Genomic DNA, 26100 nt, shown 5'->3' with positions numbered 1-26100 from the left:
TTCTGGAGATACCATAGATTAGGACCAGGAGATACAGATTTTACTACTTACCAGATTTGCTCTAAATTGGACCACAGGTGTAGTACACATCCACACACTCACACGCACACACACACACACACACACACACACACATTTATATGGTCCACACTTGTTTTGGGGCCCCGTCCTCAAACCCTATCATGGGGCCCTAAGAGTTAAATGCATTTTATCATGTTTTATCATTTTTTTCATGTGTGTGTGAATATTTTTCAAAATACACACCAACAATCTTTTACACATCTTGTCACGGACCTCAAATTTGAACATGACACTGACTACGGGGTGTAACGCACCTAATATGGGGTCCTTACGCAAGATGGCCTACGGCCAGAAATAGGGGTCATACGCATATGCGGTTCGAAACATAATTATGGGATGATCACTTTGAAAACAATTTTTTTTGGGTCCGGAGGGACCCAAAACGGATATATCCACTCAAAACTCAAACTCGAAAATGTTGACGAAAACAACACTTTCTCCTTAAACTATGTATAAGGGGAGAAAGTAAATGGTTTATATTCGTTTTAGACTAAAAACTATGTCTATGCTGGGCTCTGTTCGGGGGACATTGTTTTTTTTTTTTCGGAAAACACATAATGAAATTTTGGCCTTATTGGTTGCCAATCAGCCAAGACAGTTTTACAAATAATAGTTCGGAGTTTCGTCCAGCGTAGCCAGGGACCCCTGAGCTTAAAGAGTCCACGGTTGAGGATAGTTGGATAATTGTTGATTCTAGAGAGCCAGCGGGAAGTTGATGCTGCACAGATGGTTTTGAGCATAAGGTAAACGATCAACAGTTCCCGATGTGCCTGAAGATTAACCTGAATATTTCGTTCCAACTGTACCACCGGCGTAGACAGGGGCTCCAGTTTTTAAACTGTTGCTTGCTCCGTGAAGTAGTGTCCACCGTCGGGGCTAGATGAAACTGACCGTTTAGTTTCAGAGGTGTTACGAAACTTTGAAGAGCTGCTGGTGTGATCAACGATTACCTATTTGTTCACTTTTTATTCATAGGAGCAAGTAGCTACTGATTTCTTGAAGCACGTTGCTGCCTTCTTCTCGTTGCCGAGTAGTAGCATTAGCAAACGAGAAGGTCCACAACACAGAGGCCTGAGCTGGCAGCTGGGTGAGTAGGCAAGCTGTCATTGCAGCGAGGAACTCCTGCAAAGGGACGAGACTTTGTTACTATCACTGAAAATATCTAATTTTTATAGAGTTTTTTTACCCGAGAATATTAAGGTTTACGATGTAATACATACACCTTTAGATGGACGGAAAAAAATTATAGTTTTTGTGTTTTAGTAATATTTATAGTTTACTAGCTGTAACCTCGGGCTTTGCCCCGTTTAACTTCATAAGTGAGCGCGTTTGCATGGCTCAATCACGTCCTGGTTGAAGTTCGTTCGCTACGCTCACTCACTTTTAGGTTGGAGCTCGTTCGCTGCGCTCACTTGCCTTCAGGTTAGCTCGTTCGTTACGCTAACTCGCCTCCAGGTTGAAGTTCGTTCGCTACGCTCACTCACCTTTTGGTTGCAAAATAGCTGTTGTCATAAATGTAAAAGAAATAATAGTGCTGCACCCTGTTGGTAATCCTTGTAACTTTAATGCTATTGAACATCATAGAACAGAACCAACTTGTTTAATTGAAACAGCTGTAAAGATTCATTAATTCCATTTAAATATGAGTAATCATAAGGTTAACATGGGAAACTCCAGAGCAACTGGGGCGGAGCCCGAGAGTCCGATCAGAATAAAAACAGCTTAGTTTTCCTATTTAATGCCTAAAGAATCAGTGTACCAAATTTCAGCCTCCTAGGTAAATGGGAAGTAAGAGAATTAGTGATGAGTGAGTGAGTGAGTGAGTGAGCGAGTCAGTCAGTGAGGGCTTTGCCTTTTATATATTTAGATTGACATATCTTTAAGCGTGTGGTACTGTCTATGAATATGAATATTGAGTTGGGGGTTTCTTCTATGTATAATTTTGTCTTCCATCAATAACAAATTATTCAATAATATACACAATCATATGAGGTTTACAACAATGTTGGAGGGGAGACCCAATATAAAAAATTTATGGTTGGGGGGAGGTTAATTTTTTTCAATGTATAGTATAATGTTACTAAGATTTATTTTTATAGTAAACTAAGTACATGGAGAATGGATAAAAAAATAAGAAGGCTATAAAATATATCCCTCTTCTCAAGAGTTTTAAGCAATTAATTTTGTCTGTTACTTTTTCAAACATGAGGATTTCTACAGAAAACCACACAGCCCTTATATACAGTTTGCAAGCTATTGATTATTCAATAAATTTAACTAATGATATTTTATAGCAAGGTGACTAAAATTAAAATTTGTAAACCAAATCCAAAACACTATAACATTTAGACAAAATTCAATATAAATTTACTAACTTAAGTGAATAGTTTGTTCTGTCATAGAATGTTTTATACTGAAATCAAGAAGAGAGATATTGCACATCGACATGATGTATTATGCATCTTAAATGTATTTTAAAATAATTCATATATTTATACAGTGAGTTTTCGTGACAAATGCTGTTTATTCCTTTTAAATCCGTTTGTTTAGGGAATGCATATTATAATTACTACTCTATTCCAATAGCAGACAGAGAATAACGTTACTCTAATTTTTAAGACTGAAAACGCATTAGACATTAGTCCCAGTGACTTTTATTTTTAATCACTGTGAAATTAGCAACATCATTGTATACGAATGTTGAAAAAAATCGTCTGATCGTGACTCGAGTGTGAATCACCAATCCTTCATAGTTGATACATAATTCCAAGAACATGTACAACTTAAAACAAGTATGTATGAGTAAGAGGGTAGAAAACATTGACTGAATGCTGGCAAAAGCCCATTTTGAGAAGCAAATATGCTAGTACAGTAGTATTAAATACAATTCCGAATTTAAATCTAACCCTTAATGCTGTCGGTTTGGTTTGTTTTACTTGACAAGCATTTTAGAGTGACAAGCAAAGTAAGTTGAGTTATTCCTTGAGATTATTTTATTTCTTGAACAATCTTGGAATTCCAGAGGATGTTTTACGTATGATATATTTCTCGACTGTTCATAGCAGAATAGAATATGCTTTGACTTTTTGGGTAGCAGCCTGTGATGTAAATGTCAAACCAATCCAGAGTGATTTTAAAGAAAGCTAAAACAGAGTAATCCTTTCCATTGTTTGTGAAATTAAATATGCTACCTTTGAAAAACTTATTTGTGTACAACAAATAGTTATAAAAACAGATTGAGGAATGCCAACAATGTCTCTGTGTCCAGGCCTTTAATACTTATTTTACTCTTGGTTACAAATTCTTAGCACCGAGAATGTTTAATAAATTGCCTAATGAAATGAAAAACTGTCATAGCTTGAAGAAATTCAATAGTAGGCTCAAAATGGGATTTGACGCAACAAAATATCGATATAAAAAAAACTTTTAGCCGATCCCATTAGAAGATATTTTTTTTTAATTTGCCTTTTAAATGTAATTTACATCCGGCTATAATATTATTTTTATTCTTATTCTTACTTTAGACAGTGTGCAGCATTTGATTATCTTGTTCAAAGGTTTATTGCGGACATCTTATATAAAAATATTATATAAAATATTATATAAAAATCTAAAGGTGTCTGTCTGTATTTGTGTTACTAATAGGTGCAACAACTACTGAACCAACTGGGCTTAAATTTTACAAAAATATAGCTACCATACCAAGGACCATTATAGGACTATTCAAACTTCGATCCTGACCGTGGGCTTTGCCCCTTTGGCTTTAAAAGTTCTGAAATGAGGATTTAAAAAGTAAATATTGATTGGTCTCCATGGCTGCAATAAGAATACTCACAATGTTAACATTTGCTTTGACATTTCAATGTAAACAAGAAGAACTGCCAAATTGCATATTTCACAATTTAAGACAGCTGATCCAGTGAAATTAAATATAATATTTCACACAATTATGTGGTTGGTTTATTTCATCTAAAAATTATCAAAGATCGTTTATTCAAAAACTATGTCAATGATTATAGAAAAAAAATTTTAAAAGCGTTGCTGTATCAACTCAGACTCTGCTTTCGATTTTTAAAGTGTCTTAAGTGTTATGAAAATAATGTTATTGATATATTTTCATGGAAACAGTAAGAAAATTACAATGTATAGATGTTTTCTATGAATTTGGAGGCTACTTAAATAAATTTGAACTGTTTAACATGTGTTAGATTAACTTAACATAGCTTGCACATCACATTGTTTTTTATACATATGTAAATTTAGGTATTGTGTTTTGCTAAACCTATTCTTAAATTAATATAAAGAATATCTTCAATAACTAAATTGTACGTTGTTGATTTTTGTGTTCTAAAATCTGTTGTATATGTGTAACTATATTTAATGACCAAATAGTAATACAAAATACTCTTATTTTATCTTAACATAGCTGTCAGTTCACATTTACTTTATTTGATAAATTTATTATTTGTGTTTTGCCACACCTCCGATTAAATTAAACCAAGGAAAATATCATAAAACTAAGCAGTACACAGTGTTCTTTTTTTTTTTTAAATCAATAAAATATCTGTTACTATTTTTACTTAATGGTAAGTGTGCAAATGAAAATGTAAACGCAATGGAGGATGGAACTGATTAAAAGAACTGGTTTGTATATTGTTTGTTGGTATTTTTGTAGAGTACAATAAGAGATGCAATGAAACATAAACTGTACTTGCTATTACATTTTTTAGTCCATTAGTCCTTGATGCTTTGATCATCGTACAGTATTAGTTTTGTCTGCTGTCTTTAATGCTAAATTACAGTAACAGGATCATTCTGGCAGTAATCGTGTTCTTTTTATACCTTTTATAGTTTGTTCTGTGATCCAAAGACAAAACAACTCAAAATATAAAACTAAATTATTCGTTTCAAAATTGTCATAGTATAGATATAGTTTCTTTAATATTTTAAAAGACTATTGATAAGGCACAACAATATTTCTAAGTTTATTAACTTAGTTTTACTAATGATTTATTGTGAGTGAAGAAACGAAGGATTTGTGATTTAGTATGAAAAAAGGGAAATTTAAAAACATGTTTATTTAAATTTAATAATTATTATTTTTGCAACTTCAAAATTTAAATTTAAAATGTCAAAAATAAAGAAAAAAGGTATGTAATGAAGGTAGATAAAGGTAAATAATGTATGTTAAAGTTGTACTCGAAGATTTGGTCTGTTTTTCTCATATCAGCCTAACACAAGATTTAAAATTAATCAAATTAATTAAACCAAAATGTTGGTATCCACTACTTACCAAATTTAAAAGTCATAACTTAAACGTTTCTATTAAGGCCTTACAAGTTGAATTTTGTTACTAAAAGCGTTGGCGGATGTGTAACTACTATATGCAACAGATGTAAAGATTAAAATGTTTCTATTTTGTGTCCTCTTCCCGTTGCAAAGCACGGGTACAACAGCTAGTTTTCTATATGTTTCCACTGGTCTTTTATGGAAACATAGATTTCATGTCCTTGCCACACCAGTTTTATCTAGCCTTAGAGGGTCTTCATCTGCAATTACCACAAATCAGTAAAACTAGTGTCCCTGTTGCTCGAGGAATTCGAGCAATTGCTAAGTATTGCCGGTGTTATTTTAAAACGAATAACAGTCATAATTTCTGAGGACTTTAAAAGATTTGACTCAATGATTTTGGAAATACTCAAGATGTACATAACAGACACAACATTTCTTGTAAATATCTTATAATTTTTCTAAAGCGGATCTTGTTTTTTAATGTTTTCTAAAAATAGCCTAACTTATAGCCGCATTAGGTTGTCCATAATAACGATTATAAATTCTAAAAACAAAACATTATTTCTATTTATTCTCCTTGGTAGTGTTCTATGACTTTCCTATGTTTCCATAGTTTGCAAATCGGCTCTTTCATAGATTACTAAGAAAAGCAGCACAGTCTTAATTCAGTTTTCTTTTTAGTATATAAATTTATCCAGGCTCTCTTGCTTTTATCCATTGTAATAGTTACGCTAACCCAAAATCAAATAGTAAATATTTCATTTCAACCAAGTCAGTAAATGTTTGTAGCAAACTGTTAAATTAGCAAACTTATTGACTGTTTTGAATTAACATATGTTCTTATTCTCGCTTTTAATTTCCAACAACAGCTGGAGTTTCATAGCAATGTTTGTTTCCCATGTAAATCTTATGGAGAAATACGAAACTTTAATGGGCCCCAGGGACTCACTCTCTAATTATTTCCCTATAAAGAAACCCTGCACAACTTTACGTTACGCTCTTTCCAATGACACCAAAAACATGTCGCGGGTCTAGGTATTTCCGTGCCACAAACGGCAATAGCCTCTTTACTATGAGATAATTCGCTAAATAGTGGCAAGTTAAATGTGTTTTCATTTTTTATGCCCACGTCAATGAATCAGTTAACACTACTCTCTCCCCTACCTTATTGCCCAGGTAGAATGGATGTGGTTGTAGACCTATCTATCGTATCTGATGATACTCTGTACCCATATAACACCCAGCTACTTATACAGCACTCTTACACCCCCCCCCCCTCGATCCATGCACACGATAAGGGTCTTTGAATGAGGCAACTTTAAATGATCTCGTAGATATTTTTGTGTGTTCAACGAATCAACATTTCTTGTTGAGTCTTCATCTTACAAACATACGAATACAATGCTGGTTACTTTGAAGTTCATTGCCACTAACTAACAATTTTTACTTTTCCCCTTATACATAGTATATGGATGGATGAGGTATTGGTTTCGTCAATATTTTCGAGTTCGAGTTATGAGTGGATATATCCATTTTGGCCTTCCCTGAACCCAAACAAGTTGTTTTTGAAGTGACGTATGTGTTCGTGTGTATGTCCTCTGTGATGTGACTGTCTGTACGTGTGGATGTGTACAGAGCTACAGACCACTGTATTGATTTTTTTAATTTTAGCGAATTTCCCTATAGGGAAGTAGCTATTACCGTAGGTGGCACGGTAAGACCTAGACCCGGGACCGATTTACTTTTTCATTTTGATGTCCCCAGAGGCCAAAAACACCATTCGTTCAAATTTTTATATATGTATATATATATAGACTTATATATATATATATACGTCCGTGAACGCGATAACTTGAGTAATTTTTGTCCGATTTTGATGAAATTTGGTTTAAAGGTGTAAAGCAGGATAAACTTGAATGAGTTCGCGAACCAGCACGATCGGACCATGGGAACGGGGCTTTACGGGGGGTTTTATGGGGTAAAAATTGGTTTTTCTCACTTTTGACCCTCAAAACACAAAATATCCCGATTTCTCTTTAGACCTTTTTAAAGAGCTTAAAAAAACAAATAATTTAGTATATAAAAGTATATTTGTTTGATTATTAGTAACGGAGAAAATTAAAAAAATTGTAAATTTAAAATTCCCATGTTATTCTTATGGAGAAATTGTCAAATGTTGTAGTTTGCTTGTTTATGGATATATTTTGATAAAACTTGGCAAATTTATTTATTTTGTACTAAGCTATCAATATTTTACTCAAAAACACACTTTATTAGTTTCCTTGTAGCAGCAAACCTAGGTACTCGTTAATCCTAATGTTATTAAAATATATTTAACTGAAAATCAATTCAGACAAATGGAAATTCGCTTAGTCGGCAGGTTTGCTGCGGCGGGGGTATTTATTTTTATTAATGTTGATTGTTCAATAATAACCCTTAAAATTATTGATAAGTATAATATTCTCAAAAGTTACCCGAATTATTTTGACATAAATTTAGTATGTTATAGTTCATTAAATCTCAACAAAACAACTCCCGTCATGGGTACAACATGGGTATTGCTTTAAAAATTACGGTTCAAAATTTATTGTAACTATGTTATTTCCCCATAAAACACATAATATAACAAAAAACCGGTTTTACGAGAAATAGCCGGTTTTGATTAAAATTAGTAGCCAACGTTATGGTACTTTTAATTCTTAACAAAATAGTGCAACCCTCCATTGTTGTAAAAATCATGGTTCGAAAGTTATTGCAAATTTTGTGATTTTTCCTTATAAAATATCATAGTTACTCCCAACGCTTGCCCATAGTTGTTGACAAGCTAATTGGACGAAATATTTGTCAGATTGTTGATACTGTTTGTTCTTGAATATAATGTATAAGTATTGGAGTATAATGAAGTCAACTATTTTCATGTGTTTTGTTGTTATGATTAAACGCCGCAATTTAGAGTAAAAAATCACTATCCTTTCTAACAATGTACTACTATTTAAAACTTAATAAACAATTTGTTGCCATTATTATACACAAATTTATATAGAAAAAATAAATCCTATCAACAAAGTTTTTTAGGTATGGATCCGTCAGAGTTTACGTGTGTAGCTTGTAGAGGTTTAGGGATTTATTATCTCCAATGAGTTTTCCTTCTGTGAGGTGCAGAACCCCCCACCACCACTACCCAATTCACCGCTTGCAGTCTCATGGTCGCGACACTGACCAGCTTGAGCTCATAATAAAGGGAATACTCAAATATTTTCCAAGTGAGATACTGTCATTGTCAGTTAAATTAATTATTATTTATGTATTTATATTACTATATTACCAATTGAAATGGGAACGTTTAAACATTTTTGCGAATTTCCCTATAGGGAAATAGCTATTACCGTAGGTGGCTCGGTAAGACCTGGACCCGGGACCGATTTACTTTTTCATTTTGATATCCCCAGAGGCCAAAAACACCATTCGTTCAAATTTATATATATATATATATATATATATATATATATATATACACATACATATATATATATACGTCCGTGACCGCGATAACTTGAGTCATTTTTGTCCAATTTTGATGAAATTTGGTTTAAAGGTGTAAGGTGGGATAAACTTGAATGAGTTCACGAACCAGCGTGATCGGACCATGGGAACGGGGTTTTACGGGGGTTTTATAGGGTAAAAAATTGATTTTCTCATTTTTGACCCTAAAAACACAAAATTTCCCGATATCTCTCTAGACCATTTTAAAGAGCTTAAAAAAACAAAAAAATTAGTATATCAAAGTGTTTTTGTACGGTTATTGGTAACGGAGAAAGTTCAAATATTGTAAAATTAAAATTCCCATGTTATTCTTATGGAGAATATTGTAAAATGTTGTAGTTTGCTTGTTTATGGATATATTTTGATCAAACTTGGCAAATTTATTTATTTTATACTAAACTAATAATATTTTACTAAAATATACACTTTATTAGTTTCCTTGTAGCAGCAAACCAAGGTACTCATTAAACCTAATGTTGTTTAAATAGAATTAATTAAAAATTAATTTAGAGAAGTGGAAATTCGCTTAGTCAAAAAAATTAATTTGCTTAGTGTGAGTTTGCTGCTGCGGAGGTATTTTAAATTGGTAAGTTACTACAATCGATCATTTACTCACAGTAACGCGATATCAGATACAGTGTGGTGAAATCATTCACAGTCTGCTGTCGGCTACTTGATTGATCTCTTGTATAATGAAAACAACACTATTACGTAACATAGCTTTATTGAAACGTCAGCGAAAGTACTCTTGTAGTAAGATAATGCGTCCCCACAGGAGATTAAAGTAGAACGCAATGACAGCGAAACATTTTGAAGTGACATTAATTCTCAAGACAACGAATATATAGAAAGGTAGGACAGGAAATAGAAAGTGAATGTTTTATATTTTTATTTTTCATGCTCGATGTTTAATAACCGGTGTATCTTAGATGAGGACTGTTTTACTATAATTATAATAAAGTTATATGTTACCATGTGTTCTTACTATTTATATTGGTTTATATTGGCCATTGGTTTTCCACAATACTGTATGTTGGATTTACTCATTATAATTAACTTTTATGGTCTAGTTAATTGGAGAAGAAATAACTATGATTTCCAAAGGGTTTAAATTATCAGTGAGTTAAATTATTATTTATGTATTTATATTACTATTACCAATTGAAATGTTGACGTTACCCATGTACCCAAAAGTTGATAAGGGTAGTAGAGTGACGCGAGACGCATTGCGTATCTTTGTTACTAACTATGACAAGCTATTTCATTAGCTATATGAGTAATAGATTTGTACTGCAACTATTGGGGCTTCGCTCTGGCCACGCACCTTTCAAAAAAGGAGATCATGACATGTCATAGCAGATTTCTTTATCCTATACTATATTGATATCATTATACGAGTAAAGTTTGCTCGCTTAATGATTTCAAAAACGGATCCAACGATTTCCTCGAAATTGTTACAAATATCTTAGTTTTAGACTAAAAACAATACCTATCTAAGATAGACTCTATTCTTGAAAAATTCGTTTTTCATTAAAATCTTTAAATGGAATTCAATTATTTTTTTAACATTGGCCTCGGTGTCCCAAGTAGCCATTATCGTTTTACGAAAACGGAAGCAACAGAATTATAACATATAATAACATAATAACAATTAACAATAACATATAATAAGCCATTAACCATCTACGGTAAACTAGTAGAATGTGAGATACAGTACAAAAGGAAAGGACATTCGAGTGGATACCATTGAGCATATAATACACTCAAGAGTATATTACTGAGCAGTAGTATATATATAAGACTATATTACAAAACCTAGAGTCTTTTACCGCAAAACAACATATTCTACACTTAATATTGAACTAACTGTCTCAATTGAAGGAAAGTCATGGACGTTTTGATGTTTTCGACGTTGGGCGTTCCACTCGTAGTTCCACGATCCGAATGTTGTGACAATCCGCGATCGCAGTGACAGGCACGTCGCTAAAATGCTGGTAAACAGATTTTAAATATCATGAGTTGGTTATTGAGCTTTATTGTAGACAGTTCAATATAGATTGCTCGGCCGTATGAAACGTTTTTAAGATAAATTAAGAAAGAAATATCAAGAGGGTCTACCACAGAAGAGATATAGTATTTACAACAATATTTTTACTTTTTAAAACTGAAAATTAAGATGAATAATATAGGTAAAACTAATAAATGCATTTTTTTTTAAATAGGTCAACGACCTACAAATTAGTTATGTATGTTTTTAAATGTTTGTTTTTATTCAGACTTATTCTAAACGTGGTTCGGTATCAAAACTAATCCCTCGATACTATTTTAAATCATAAAAATTAAATACCAAGCTTTGGTGTTTTTTTACTAAAAAAAGCATTATTTGTGACACATCTAAAGTTTACATCCAACCGCCACTAACGGTTGAGACAGCATCTAAAGGTTTGCCAAATATAATAAAGAGTAAGGACAATATGATGTTCTAAAAACAAAATACCCATGGGCACATGTTTTTAAAGTAATAAATACCCATCGGTTAAAAAAAATAAAGGTAATGAAAAGATTAAGGTTATTATTATCTTTGGTACCATAAAGGTCTATAGATAACGCTTATCCAAACTACTGTTTGAATATGGTTCAATTTAAAAGAATTCACCATTCAAGAAAATGTATATGTAGTATTTGGTGGGAATATTGTGTGTGTTATTCATAAAATATTAAGGAAACGGGACACTACTAAGGAAAGAGAGCTTGTCCCTCAATACATACAAAAACCATTGTAATTCTGACAACACATGCTAGTAAAGTAACTGAATTTTTATTCGGTTGGATGGAAGTTACTGAAATCTCGATACGCGTCCTAGTTTAACGAGTCGGACCGAATTTCATTTGAAAATAGAAAAAAAACCTATGAAGACAAATATAAAATACCCCCCACCACAGCAAACCTGCTGACTAAGTGAATTTCCATTTGCCCGATTGGATTTTAAATTAAATCTATTTAAATAATATTATGTTTAACAAGTAAGTACCTAGGTTTGCTGCTACAGGGAGGGTAATAAGGTAGGTGTTTAGTAGAATATCAATAGCTTAGTATAAAAAAAGTCAATTTGCCAGATTTTATCAAAATATATCCGTAAACAAGCAAACTACGACATTTTACTTATTCTCCATAACAATAGCGAGGTGATTTAAATTTACGATTTTATTAATTTTTCCGTGACCAATAACTGTATAAAACCTTCAATATACTAAATTATTTGTCAGTAGGTATAATATAGCAAATATACCCCACTTTCGGCACGTTTTCCCCATAAGAATAACATGGTGAGCTTTTTTTTAGCCACTTAAAAAAATCCTGCTCTCGGCCTATACAAGCCCATAAAAATGTTCAATACTATTGTACAACTCCATTAACATTTCAAATCCACATCCATTCGCACGTATATTTTCTAAATCATCAACTTGACAGTGCGAGGTTTGCACGTGATTTCGTGCGCGCTCCCGACCCATAGGCACACTTTTGATCCCCAGCGATGACAAATTAAATGTCTTATGAAAAATGTTTGAAACAAAAATTGAGGAACATCTAATTATCTCTACTTCTTCCGCTGAAAGTTTTTCTCTGACCGAAAAATAAAAAAAGTCCTCGCTTACTTACTTTTTCATATTACTCAGAGTAGCCTTTTTATATTTTCCTTGATTAATAATCACACACTGGCACAAATTAAATTATTTTTATATTGTATTAAACAGTAGTTCATATAGAATTTAAATGTAACTTTTATGCTGTAAATAATTTTATTAGAAGCTAGACAAATGTGTACGTGATAGGAGGCGCATCACTTTGAACATTGTAGGAAATAAACTTGGACGCTATTAAAATCGTGTTTTCCCTACTATTACTATAAACTACAAGAAATAAATATTTTACTGATACAATACTGCAATTCTTTTAATAATCTGAATAAAAACTGTTTACAAAATTCTCACAATGTACCAAAGCAACTGATCCAGAACAAATATAGCAAATTTTAAAAGATCAGCTGTCTGTAAAAAGACAAAAGGTAAAATAGATCAGCTACTGATTCCAACATACTCCCACCAAGTTCATGGAAAGTTAACACTTGAAATGAAGTTCAAAATTGCGTTGGAACAAGTTTAAGTTTGATATCTTGAGGGCATATGTACAATTCTTCCTCTTCTTGTTCTATTTTGTTTCAAATCTTCTGTCATAATAGGACTTGAGTCTTCATTACGAAGTACATCTTGAGTCTTGATCGGTTCAGTTAGATACTTGGATGTAGTAGTAGTTCGTCTTAAGTGGTCTGCAATCTCTTCACTCTCTTGAGATTTTGATTTCAACTCCAGTGGAAATACTCTTTGTACTGGTCTTAACAGTTCTCCATGCTGGGTTCGAAGCCTTACTATTCTCACATTACCGTCCTTCCCTTTGATAAGTTCTGTAATTCGAGCTAAGGGCCAGTTAAGTCTTTTTACTCCATCACTACCTATCAAGACGACTTCACCTACTGATAGTTCATAGGGTATCTGGTTTTTGTTTCCATGTAACTGTAGTTGTCCTAAATATTCTGTTCTAAATCTTTTTGACAAGTCTTCTTTTAACATTCGTCTGTATTTCAGTCGTTTATTCAAGTCAGATGAGTCTGCTAAGTCTAAATCGGGGACTCCAACCTCTTCCACGTCTTGTAAAAATAAGGATGGTGTTAAGGGGGTCAAGTCTGTTGGATCGTCCGAAACATAAGTAAGGGGTCGAGAGTTCATGATCGCTTCACAGTCACACAGAATAGTTTGCATTTCTTCTTGGTTGACATATGAGTTTTTTAGTACTTTACGAAGTAGTGTCTTCAATATTCCAATTAACCTTTCCCACCACCCACCCCACCAGGGTGCTATGGGTGGTGAAAATCTCCAATGAATTTTCTTTACTTGACTGTATCGTTCAATAGAAGTCCAATCCAACCTTTTGATAACATTATTAGCTCCAATAAAGTTCGTACCATTATCACTATAGATTATACTCGGACGTCCTCGTCTACTGATAAATCGTCTGAGGCCCATAAGAAAATTGTCTGTTGATAAGGCTGTTAGAAGTTCTAGGTGAACAGCTCTGTACACGCTACACGTAAAGATGCATACCCATGCTTTGCAAGTCTTTTTCTCAATCTTCAAGAATAATGGACCCCCAAGGTCAACTCCAGTTATTTCAAAAACCTTAGCATTTCTTACACGATCTAGAGGCAATGGTGTGGGTACAGACTGTACTTTCTTTGATGAGTGTCGTTTGCAAGTAATACAAGTTTTCAAAACATTTTTAACACTTCTTCTCCCTCCTAATATCCAAAATCGTTGTCTCAGAAGGACAATTGTCTTTGTGCATATCCATTATTAGTTTGAAAATGATAGGATGTTTTGAACTTGGTAAAACTAAGGGGTAACAGAAGTCATGTGTATCTGCTCTGTTGCTAACTTTAGTTTTCACTCTGATGAAACCTTCTTTATCTTCAACAGGAAACAACGTTTTGAGTTTTGGATCTGTGGTACCTAAAAATGATTCATTTTGTACAAGTGATAACAATTTATTCTCTGCAAATGTGTACTCTTCATTAGTTAAGTCACAATTGAGTTTCTTATTCTTTGTCAAAGTATTGTTTTTAAATCTATAGATCCATCCTATAACTCTAACCTTTTTCTTATATGTAGAACATCCTCTGTAAAAACTGTCATTGGTTGAAACACTGTTAAAGGTAGAGACAACAGTATTTTTCCTTTCGCTATTGATGTCTTGCTCATCATATTGAATAATATCCAGTTGGGGCCAGTTTTCTGGAGGTAATCTTAGCCAGCTGGGGCCCTCCCACCAACGGCACTCCAATAGTTTCGAAGCAGAACATCCTCGAGAGGGGTAGATCCGCTGGGTTTTCATTACCTGGGACATATTTCCATTCCTGTTGTGAAGACAGATCTTTTATTTCCAATACTCTATTTTTTTAAAATGCATTCCAGGAGTCGTCTCTTTTTATCCATGCTAGTACGGTTGTAGAATCAGTCCAAAAAAAAGTTCTTGTGTCAAATAATCCATAACCATCTACAATCGTTGAATACAAACGAGCAGATATCGATGCTGCAAGTAACTCCAATCTAGGGATTGTCATTTTCTTAGATGATTTGCTGACTGGTGCTACTTTAGACTTTGCTGCGACTAGTTGAACATTTATAGAATCTTCTAACGACACTCTCAAGAATACAACTGAAGCATAGGAAGTCTGGCATGCATCTGAAAAGATGTGTAGTGTCCAATTATTCATTACATTTGTACCAGGTAACCATCTTGGTATTCTTATGTCGCTCAAACAGTGAATGTCTCTCAACCATTTTAAAAATTCTTCCTTTGTTTTACTGTCAACTTCTTGATCCCAACCTAATTTATTTTTCCAGGTACGCTGAAGTAGCAGTTTGGGTATCAAGGTTACGCAACATGTGAAACCAATGGGATCGAAGATGTGATGTGCTACACTCAGAATTACTCTCTTAGTTATCTTTTCCCTATCAATATCCTGAAAACTAGGCAAATTAACTTCTAATGTGTCCAAGCCTCTATTCCAAATCAGACCTAGGACGTTAGACTTTGTAGAGGATAAACCAAAATTAGTTGTATCAGTCAACTCCCACCCACGAAGCTCAAATTTTCTTTCATTCATGATACTCGTTGACATTTCAATGAATTGTTGTGCCCTTTCTGTGGTTTCCAAGCTACATACACAGTTGTCAACATAAAAACTAAACAACAAAGTTTCAACTAGATCAATTGGCCAATTTAATTCACCTTTGTTACATTTGGATAATACTTCTTCTAAATGAAGTTTTATGGAAGCTTCTAATAAAAAGGGGCTTGAAGCAACACCAAACACTACTAGTTGGTGTCTGAAAACCTGTAATATACCTTCCTTTGTCAACCATAAAAATCTTAAGAAATCCCTATCTCTGGGATTTAAGACAATCTGTAAAAATGCTTTACGTATGTCACCTATTATGCCAACAGCTTTAAGACGAAAACGAGCGATTACTGAAGGGATCTTCGCCAGGAGATTCGGTCCTTTTTCTACACACTGATTAAGAGAGGTGTTGTTGTATTCCTTTGCACTAGCATTGAAGACTGGACGGATAGGAGTTGTACTATTTGGTTTCAAAACAGGGTGATGTGGCAAATAGTGAGCAGGTTGAGCTATTTCAGCTACAGGAACTTCCTCTATTATATCTTCCTTTAACCATTCATCAAACACTCCTTGATATGCATCAACCAAGTCTTCTTTCTCCGTAGTTTTTTCACCGTTGACATCAACCTTTTCTTCGCTAACTGGTAATTATCTTGCAACGGAGGATGATCTTCAGTCCAGGGGAGGCAAACTTCAAATCTTCCTTCATCTGTAATCTTTACTGTTTCTAAAAAGTGTCTTTGAGTTTCCATTTCTAATTCTTGTTTTGAACTTTTCTCATACGGATCCAAAATTCCAAGGGAGTCAAGAGCCCACAAGTTGCTAATTTTTGCTTCTGTTGTCAACATTGAAGTTACAAGTAATGCTGCATTTTCATCTGGCTTTTGTTCGGTTGGGATTTTACCCATCAATGTCCATCCTAATTTTGTGTTTACAGCAACCAAACCACAATCTAAATCCTTAAGTTGGCCTGTCCATAGTTTGCCTACGACATCAGCTCATATCAACACCTCTATAGGTCCGTAAGAATCAAGATCGTTCAAGTTAACATTTTGAGTAGCTAGTTCTTCAATCCAGGGTCCTCTTGTAACAGGGGAAATGTTACCACATATCTGTTTGTGGTCAAAAACTTCAAAATGACACCTGTAACTGTCATCTAAGGAAGAAAGTTTAAGTTCGTACACGTTATGACAGATGACATTCGTAATGCTTCCACCAAAAAGACTATGTTGAACATTTTCTTGACAAATGGGAGTATACCCTACTTTGGTAACTGTACTGGACAAAATATATGATCTTTGGGAACCACAATCTATGTATTTTTTAGCTCTTACGCTAAATACACCTTTAGGACCTCTTACATTTACTTTTAAGGTTTGCATAAGAACATCGCATGTGTTAGTGTTGGCAGGTGCTTCATCTGATTTAGTGGCTTTGGTTTGACTATCCGAATTTTCTCTACCTAAATTCTTCTTTGTAGGTTTATTTTGACTTTGACCTACCGCGTCACACATTATAACAAAATGAGATTTATTGCAAATTATACACTTAGGTCTGTTCTTACATTTACTGGCAATGTGACCTGGCTTCAAACAACAAAAACATGCCTTTTTATTGTGTACAATATTTTTCCTATCTGATAGTAGCATAGATTGAGCTTTAATACAGTCTTGGGATTTGTGTGACAATGAACAAAATACACAGCCTGAACCTACCGGTTTCTCATTCTTCATTGACGTATATAAACTTGAAGCTGTGGATAATTCGCTTGAATGACTTGATCTATTTACATGAGAAGAGGCAGAAATCTTAGTGGACCTACTTTTGTCTTTAGAATCATTTTTTGTCAACCCAAACCCAGATATTGCTAGTTTAACCTTTTGTTCTCCCTCTATTTCCTCCTTAAGGAAATTAAGTAAATCTTCTAATAAGTCCTTAGACGTGTTATTACTAACTGTAGATCTACTGTAGCTTGATCTTTCCCAAAGTTTGAGAACATCCTCAGGTAAACATGAAGAAACCAAAGGCAAAAGAATGGGGGCACATGTGTCCGATTACACTCCTAAAGTTTCTAAGTTTCTTAGATGGCTTTGTAACTTATCGTACAACTCTGATATAGAAAGCTTTTTGGCAGATGAAGCATGAACAATTATTATTTTTAACAATTCCCTAATATAATACTCTGTAAGTAAATCTTCTCGGCCAAAACGGCTTTTCAATGCTTTGACAACTTCCTGGTACTATTGCAGTGGCTGGATAGCTTTCGACAACTTCCCTAGCAACTGAATTAGGAACAGTAGCCATTATCAAATATTGTATTTTGTCATTAGGGTCAATTGAATTGTTATTGTGAATTTTTGAAAATTGAGACCAAAAAGGTAACCATTCTTTTAATTCCCCATTAAACTCTTTTAGTTTTAGTACTGGAAGTTTGTAGGAACAATTATTAGCTAGATTTACCTGCTCAGACTTCTGTGATGCTCCACTTACCGACCTTACATCACTTTCCAAAAGTGGTTCAACTGTTTCCTTTACAATTTGGTATAATATGGAGTATTCTTCTAGTTCATCCTTCTCCTTATCCATTTCGTTATCATCAGTTCCATCAATATCCAACAAATGTTGATAAATAACTGCATCTTGTTCAACTAGTGTAGAGTAATGTGTGTCAAGCCTTTTTAGTAAAGCTTTAATTCTTATGAAGTCAGTATTTTCATCCCTTAAAAGTCCTTCAATTTCATTTTTAGTTTTAGTTAATGTTCTTCTTGTGATTCCTCTTGATTTCTTTACTTTGGTAATATTCATCTTGACTCAATAATGTACTCTCTGAAAGACTATTGAAATAAACTCCATTGCAATATTATATCAGTCTTTAAATAAGTAAAAGTCCTGTCACGGTCGCCAAATGTAGGAAATAAACTTGGATGCTATTAAAATCGTGTTTTCCCTACTATTACTATAAACTACAAGAAATAAATATTTTACTGATACAATACTGCAATTCTTTTAATAATCTGAATAAAAACAGTTTACAAAATTCTCGCAATGTACCAAAGCAACTGATCCAGAACAAATATAGCAAATTTTAAAAGATCAGCTGTCTGTAAAAAGACAAAAGGTAAAATAGATCAGCTACTGATTCCAACAAACATCGTCATGCCCCCGACAGTCCCGTGCTGGCAACACCTGGAGTTTGTAACCATTGCTAATGCTGAAATTATATTTTAACACATTTACATACAAAAGAAACTGGTAATTTATATAAAACACCAAAGATCAATTTAACTGACAGGGTATTCGCCAAAAATATACTATACTGAGTGTTATTTTGTACCAAAATGCTTTCTTTCAGTTGCAAATTAAAATTATTAAACAAATGAAGTTGCTACTTTTCATTCTTAACCCCAATTTAATTGCTCAATTTCGAGCAACGGGTCTACTAGTGTATAATAGATGTCATTTGTAGAGTACTGCTCTATCAGAGAATGTTATATGACAGCATGATTACAGATATGCAGCAGTATGTCAAGATGATTGGGGCGTGTCGGAGAAGCCATAAGTCTGACGTGTGTGTGTGTGTGTGTGTGTGTGTGTGTGTGTGTGTGTGTGTACGTGTAAGTGTGTGGGCTGTGATCCAGAAACTGGCCAATCAGGTCCGGTTACGATACGACACTGTTTAATACACAGTTAAGCAACCCTAAGGTCAACCTGACGCATGACGTACCAGCATAGGATAAGGTTGGATCACTTATCCTTACAAGGGACACTATTCTTCGTACGATCACCTGCAATAATTTATCATTTATAGAGGTGAAGAATACGCACTGCTCGAATGACTATATCATGCTATGTATTTGTAGTATATGCCAGATTTTTTTCTTGCCGCATGTATTTATTTGATACTGTAAATTTCTATACGATATCCTAGTTTTATAGAAAGTACACAGAAATACTAATGAATTCAATGTGTTTTGAGACACACCTGAATTTCTTAAATATGTAAAATAAAAATCTTTTTACATTAAAACAACGTTGACACCCAAAACTACTTTACGAATTTGTATTTGCCCAATCATAGGCCCATTTGATCCTATTGTTCATAGACATCCTTATTGTCAAATTTAAATATAAATTTACTAGGTGAAACCCGTCGAAATCGACGGTTATTTTCAGGGCTTAATATTAATAAATCATCTAACCGCGATAAATTGAGTGAAATTGTACATATTTTGAGTATTTAGCATTGTTTAATAGAGCAAGAGCCCATGACTGCCAGACCTTCGTTATTTTAAAAGCTGAGAGTTTCTCAGCAAATGCTCCCAATTCAGTTAAGAATGATCGGCGACTATGAAATTTGGATCTTGGTTACTTTGGCAACAAAAAGGTAACAAAGGTCTGAAATTTACAAATAATGTTCGTTATAGTATAAAGCTTGGTTCTTTCATATTTTCTTCAGAGGAATGTCAGAAATCATTTCCTCCATTGCCAAACACTTTGTGTGGTTTAAACCCTCTGCCAGAAACCCTTAAAACGTAGGTATGACGAAGATTAATTTTCGTCATTTTATAAAAGCTGAAATTGATATATGTTACTTGGGGAGCAATCAAAAGACGTTTTCTCAAATTATGTTTTATGGTTTTATGGTTAATTATGTTTTTTTGACAAATTGTCTATACATGGATTTAGGACATAATTTTTTTACAAAAAAACACGGTCGCTTAAATTATTTTTTTAACACGCCAATTGGGTTATGATTGTTATAATATGTGTTTTATGTAGAAAAAAAGATGCTGATTCATAAAATATTTTTATTTTTTGTATTTCTTATAAAAAAAATATAATAAACATTTTCCGAGTTTTGTTCATCTTCACCCCGCTGTTCATCTTCACCCCGGTTTACGGTAACATTGAAAATGCTTCTTTTGGACAGTTCAGTAACTCCCAATTAATGTGTCTTGTTTAAAATACAATTTACAAATTAACAGCTGTTTCATTAAAAAGTATTATCCACATGGCCAAAATGTAAACAAATCTGTAGTGGGATCTTTAAAGGCTTCTGGGGCAGAGCCCTAAGGGAATTTACTTCGTTTTTCTTTTGATAACTCATCTACAGATCAAGACCTTTCTTTTGACACCCCTACCAAGTTTCTACGCCCAGCCGTTCTCTCAAATTAGTGGGGACAAAGTTTCCAAAGGGCAATTCTTTTGACACTTTATTCATCAAAATCGGTCCAAAAATGAGGGAGGAGCTCTGTTCACAAAAATCGGCTTAGTGTATTATATATATAGATGTTCTGAAAATTTAAATAAAATTACTCGAAGCGGATAATAATAGCGTCATTATTTATTTGCTATATCTTGCTTTTAATACATTTATGTAGTAGTCCTAAATCAATTCAACACATAATTATCAGCCAGTGTATGTGTTTTATATTTATATTTAATATCAATTTCTATATATTTTTATTTATGTTTCCCCGTTTGTCGGAATAAACATTGAAAACGTCATTTATAAAAATAGCTAAATGAATCTCATTTTCCAAATCGTCTTGACGTGTTCTGTTGTGCTTAACATATCTTATTCAATTGAAATTATATTATATAAAGGTATACACAAATCACTAACAATAATTATCATGAAAATAAAAATTATTGTAATACGAAATATTTCTATATTTTAACATGAATGGGGAATGATTAGACCAATGTATGGGACGATAATTTATTCACTTAAATTTACACAATAAATAGGTATCAATAAATAAATAAGATCCACATATATACAGATGATAAGAGGATGGAAGATAAAGGAACAGGCAATAGTCAATTTAAAGTTCGGTAACAGTCAGAAGTATATACAGTGGGAGAAAAGAGGAAAATAACACTAGGAACGGGAATTTTGATAGAGCGCTGAAACAATGGAAGGAGATCGTGGTTTAAAAGGTCCTTAGTAAGCGTACTGGATGCCATAGGAGTTGGTGTAGGTCATGTGAGCGACGGCGGGGGCGGCGGAGTAGGCAACACCGAGGAGACCGTGAGCGACGGGAGCGGCAACGGGGGCGGCGTAAGCGGGAGCTACAGCCTTAACGACGGGGGCTGCGTAGGCAGCGGGGGCAGCGTAAGCCACGGGCTTTGCGGCGTAGGCAAGAGGGGCGTGGTAGGCGGGGGCGGCGTAGGTTGCGTAACCGGGGTTGCTCACACGGACGTCAGACTTGCTCACGCTAGAGTAGGGAGTGTCGATGGTCTTGGTGTAGGTGGAGACCTGTCCCAGGTTGCCGGGGGTCCTCAGGATGTTGGCTGAGGTGGAGGTGACGGCAGCAGGGGCGTAGGCGTGGGCGGCGTACGCAGCAGGAGCGTATGCGGGGGCAGCGTACGAAACGGGTGCGTAGGCGGGGGCGGCGAGGTAGCCTGCGTTGGCAACAGCCAAAGCGGCGGCGAGAACGATCAGCTGTAAATCAAAATAGGTTAACTAAACCTTTTCATATATTTTTAAGCATTAATATCTCCAGTTAGATATTTATATTTATATAATCAATAATTAATATAATATCAATAATTAAATACTTTCATAGAAAAATTTGTACAATTACGTTTTTTATTCCAACCTATGACAACGGTAACCTACTTCTAATGAATCATGAAGCTAAATCCCATACATGGCTTACCACTACATGATGGGTTGATGATATCTTGTATGTGAGCCGGTAATAAATAATATACGACAAGTATTAGGCGTTGTTCCATTTTAAAATATATTGTCCGTATTGTTTAACTTTAGGGAATCATTATTATTGTTATTATTCCATTACGGTAAACATTATTAAAAAAAAACTCCAGCAATATGTTCCTCGCCATAAAAACAGTTTTTAGATTATAATTTTATTTGTCTGTGTGATTTTTTTTTATTTATCAATTTTTTTGGTTACACTAGAAAGAAGAACACATTTTTGTTAATTTATCTTAAAAAATATCAACTCACAGCCTGCAGACAATGCAATACCTGGTAAACACAGACTAGTGCAAGAGACTTTAACGGTTGGTTTGCTAGAAGTGACAATAAACAGTGTTACTCTGGTTTGGGACTAAAACATAGTGGTTTTGAACTATTATAGGTTTTATAAGAAACTTATATTTCCCTGCCAAACAAAAGCGATAACATGTCAATAATGATTATGCAATTAGTTTCTGTAGTTCGATATTAAAGCAAATTTAGCTGATACTTGCTCAATGTGGTTCAATAGATTTGGACGGCATTAAAATTTTGAAAATCGTGGTTTTAGTGAGATGAAGTTTTTTTATGGTCACAATCAGAATGAATAATAGTATATTTCATCACTGGGGCCTAAATTGACTCTTTTCTTCGACCCAAGCTCAAGTATCACATATAATAATCGAAGGATGAAAAGACACTTTTTGCCCGTATGATGAAATATATTTTTTGTCATATTGCACCATTATTTGAAGAAACTATGTTACAAAACTAAAATAGTTTTCATTTCAAGATAACCTCTCAAAACCACATCTAAGTTGTTTTCAATTGAATTTGCTAAATTAACATAAGAAGCTGTTGAGTAAGTAAATCAATCGTTTCGTCTATTACGATTGTGTTAATGTACATCATACTATCGATATATCAAACTATTTACAATAAGGCAACGATTAACCACAATCGATTCAATAATCGATTCATATTTTTGATACATGCAATTTTGTTTCAAATAAGAAATTTTCAACTTTGTTGACAACAGTTTATTTGTATTCCCTGGGGGCTAAAAACCTGTTTTAAATCCCTAGAGAGTAAAAATGCTACTTTAAAACCGCAACGCATGCATTAGAAACGGCCGTTTTGCTGCAGTGTGACGAAAAAGACTATTTACGTTTTGGTATTGATTTGGGAATCGAAAGTACTGTATCCAGATGACATTAAAAATTAAAACCATGAACCACCAACTATTTATATACAATCTCATCGTAGTAGTACGAATTAGTCTAGCATTGGCCACTGCTAGGGTTAAAAAATAAACAAAAACATTATATCTACTACAATAAAGTAGCCTCCCTACATATTAAAGATATCGTCAAATGGTAATATAACACTACCAACCAATAAAAGATGTTTTCATCAAGCCAAACGTTCTAGCCAACCTGATCGATAAGTAAGTATGGCTGATTGATATTTCGTCTAAAAAAGGGTTCCAAATATTATTTTAATTTTATCTTTGTGTCGTATTGACATAACGGATCATATTTTGAGCATTTTTAACAACCAAACTTAACATCAACCTAAGTCATAAACATTAACGATTGCTATATACATACAGTATTCTATTCATAGTATGAGTATACAGTTCGCAATTGTATTATTTATGATCATTGCATAAAATGCAATGGCACCAATATACAAATAAAGACTACCTTTTTTGTAAAGTAAAAACCGCTTAAATTAATAGAATTCAATTTATTAGATAATTTAAATAAGCTTACATAAATTCAAATAAGTTTGAAGATAAATTAATGAAAGGGCTATTCAAGCAATGAATTTATGTTCAATGAGTATCTTTGTAAGGCATTTTATTTAAATACAGTTAAGAAACACGAAAGACACTATCTTAAGGCAAAGTAAATATAGTTTAAATTTATTGTGTATCTCTTTGAAATGGGAATATGCTATTTTTCTCTTAGGATGATGGTTTAAATTTTGTTTGCATTATACTTAGTTACTAATATTGTATTAGGTCCGGTACTTTGTAACACTATACTGGTACTTTAAACAACAAGTCGTCTTAACTAATTAAAGCTTTTGGCTTTTGGTTTATTTGAGTTAACATTTTGGAAATGTTTCTGTTTTTAGAAAATTAAATCTTTAAGAGTAAAATTGTGTTAGTCACCAATTGATAAAATATTAAGTTTAACTACATGACGAACAAAAATAGCTTTTATGATTTTGGTAACTGGCTCCGTACAAAACAATGCAGGTTGAAAATCAAAACCTGGAATGACATTTGTTGAGATAGATGGTTAGTTTAAACACTTATAAACTTAAGATGGGGTTGATTATGGATACTTTATATACATGATTTATGCTATTTGAGTTTATAGTTTTGATTATTTCAATAAAATACGTTAATTTATATAGTTACACTTTTAAACAATATCGTTTTTATATTAAATATCAATTTAACACATTTTTTACATAGAAAAGAATGTTTACAGGTTGTTCCAGAGAATAATTTTTTGGCCTAAACCTATTTTAAAACTTGTCATCCTCCTAGCTGTGACTATGACCCTCTACACTAGATTCTCGCACTAGTACACCGTACCATTATTGTTTGCAATGTCAGTGTGGACGCCCTCTTACCTTGAAAGCCATTGTGTTGGAGTTGAGCGGTGTTGTGTTGGTACAACTGACTGTGCCATTACCAGGTGAACCACGCTTATATACAGGGGCTGACACAAGGTTTGGGGAGGGGGGGGGTAGCCCTTGACAATTGGCCACCACCCTGTATTATTGACACAATGCTACATGTAATTAAAAATTATATTGTTCAATATGAACTTTGACTTCAGAAATCAGTTTTATAGCTATATAGTCCAGTCAATGAATGATCCAAAAGTAGGTGTAGAGTGCGTGAGCAGGTAACTAAGCGATTCCTTCAGAAACTTGTTCAGGGGGCTTAGGGTGTTAACATACCAAAAGTCCTGACTCCTAGGTGGTGAGCCAGGGGGTGGAGGGGGGAAAAAGGGGGGGGAGAAAGGTACGCATTTTGGGTTTTTTGATTATATCTCGAAAACTAACAACTTTTTGAATACTATAGTAAATTATAAAATTGAAGAAGATTAAATTTTCTACAAGAAAAGTATATAATGTGTTTATTTTGGTTCAACAGATTACGAGTTATAACTTATTTAATTGATATCTTATTAAAATACTCCTTCCATAAGAAATACATGTAAATTAGTATGCAAAATGGGGCGAATCCTATCCGCCCAAAGGAAATATAACTGATATTCTGGAAATCTTGACAAAATTTCCAGTCATTTGACACTTTAATCATGAAATTTTGTCAAAAATTAAAGCGAGGGTGAGCGTTTAAAAATGGGATGATTTAAGGTTTTTTTATATTTCCAATAAAAAAACACCAAAACTCGACATTTTGTTACCTCGCCCTCGCCTTAATTTTGGATCGATTTTAATGATTAAAGTGTCAAATGACTGGAAATTTTGTCAAGATTTCCAGAATATCAGTTATATTTCCTTTGGGCGGATAGGATTCGCCCCATTTCGCATACTAATTTACATGTATTTCTTATGGAAGAAGATTTTAATAAGATATCAATTAAATAAGTTATAACTCGTAATCTGTTGAACCAAAATAAACACATTATATACTTTTCTTGTAGAAAATTTAATCTTCTTCAATTTTATAATTTACTATAGTATACAAAA

The 26100-nt window shown here is 33.7% G+C and overlaps 2 protein-coding genes across 2 annotated transcripts; both read right to left on the bottom strand.

Moving 5' to 3' along the window:
- Nucleotides 1-1050: 1050 nt before the first annotated feature.
- Nucleotides 1051-13734, bottom strand: LOC128996985 (uncharacterized). Its single transcript, XM_054422559.1, has 2 exons — nt 13108-13734; nt 1051-1203 (listed from the first exon to the last, which is right to left on the bottom strand). Exons 1-2 carry the CDS (start codon nt 13732-13734, stop codon nt 1051-1053), a joined length of 780 nt encoding a protein of 259 aa, XP_054278534.1.
- Nucleotides 13735-21361: 7627 nt separating this feature from the next.
- LOC128983069 (cuticle protein 67-like) lies at nt 21362-25062 on the bottom strand. The gene is made up of 2 exons (XM_054402213.1): nt 25012-25062; nt 21362-22101 (listed from the first exon to the last, which is right to left on the bottom strand). The coding sequence occupies exons 1-2, from the start codon at nt 25021-25023 to the stop codon at nt 21601-21603; spliced, it is 513 nt and encodes a 170-aa protein (XP_054258188.1). The 5' UTR covers nt 25024-25062; the 3' UTR covers nt 21362-21600.
- Between the last annotated feature and the right edge of the window lie 1038 nt (nt 25063-26100).

This window comes from Macrosteles quadrilineatus, unplaced genomic scaffold, assembly GCF_028750875.1.
Source record: "Macrosteles quadrilineatus isolate MER2022 unplaced genomic scaffold, UCM_ALF_1.0 Scaffold_1__1_contigs__length_201487025, whole genome shotgun sequence".
Taxonomy (NCBI): Eukaryota; Metazoa; Arthropoda; class Insecta; order Hemiptera; family Cicadellidae; genus Macrosteles; species Macrosteles quadrilineatus.
The sequence above is the reverse complement of the archived record's forward strand: the minus strand, read 5'-3'. Positions and strand labels throughout refer to the sequence as shown.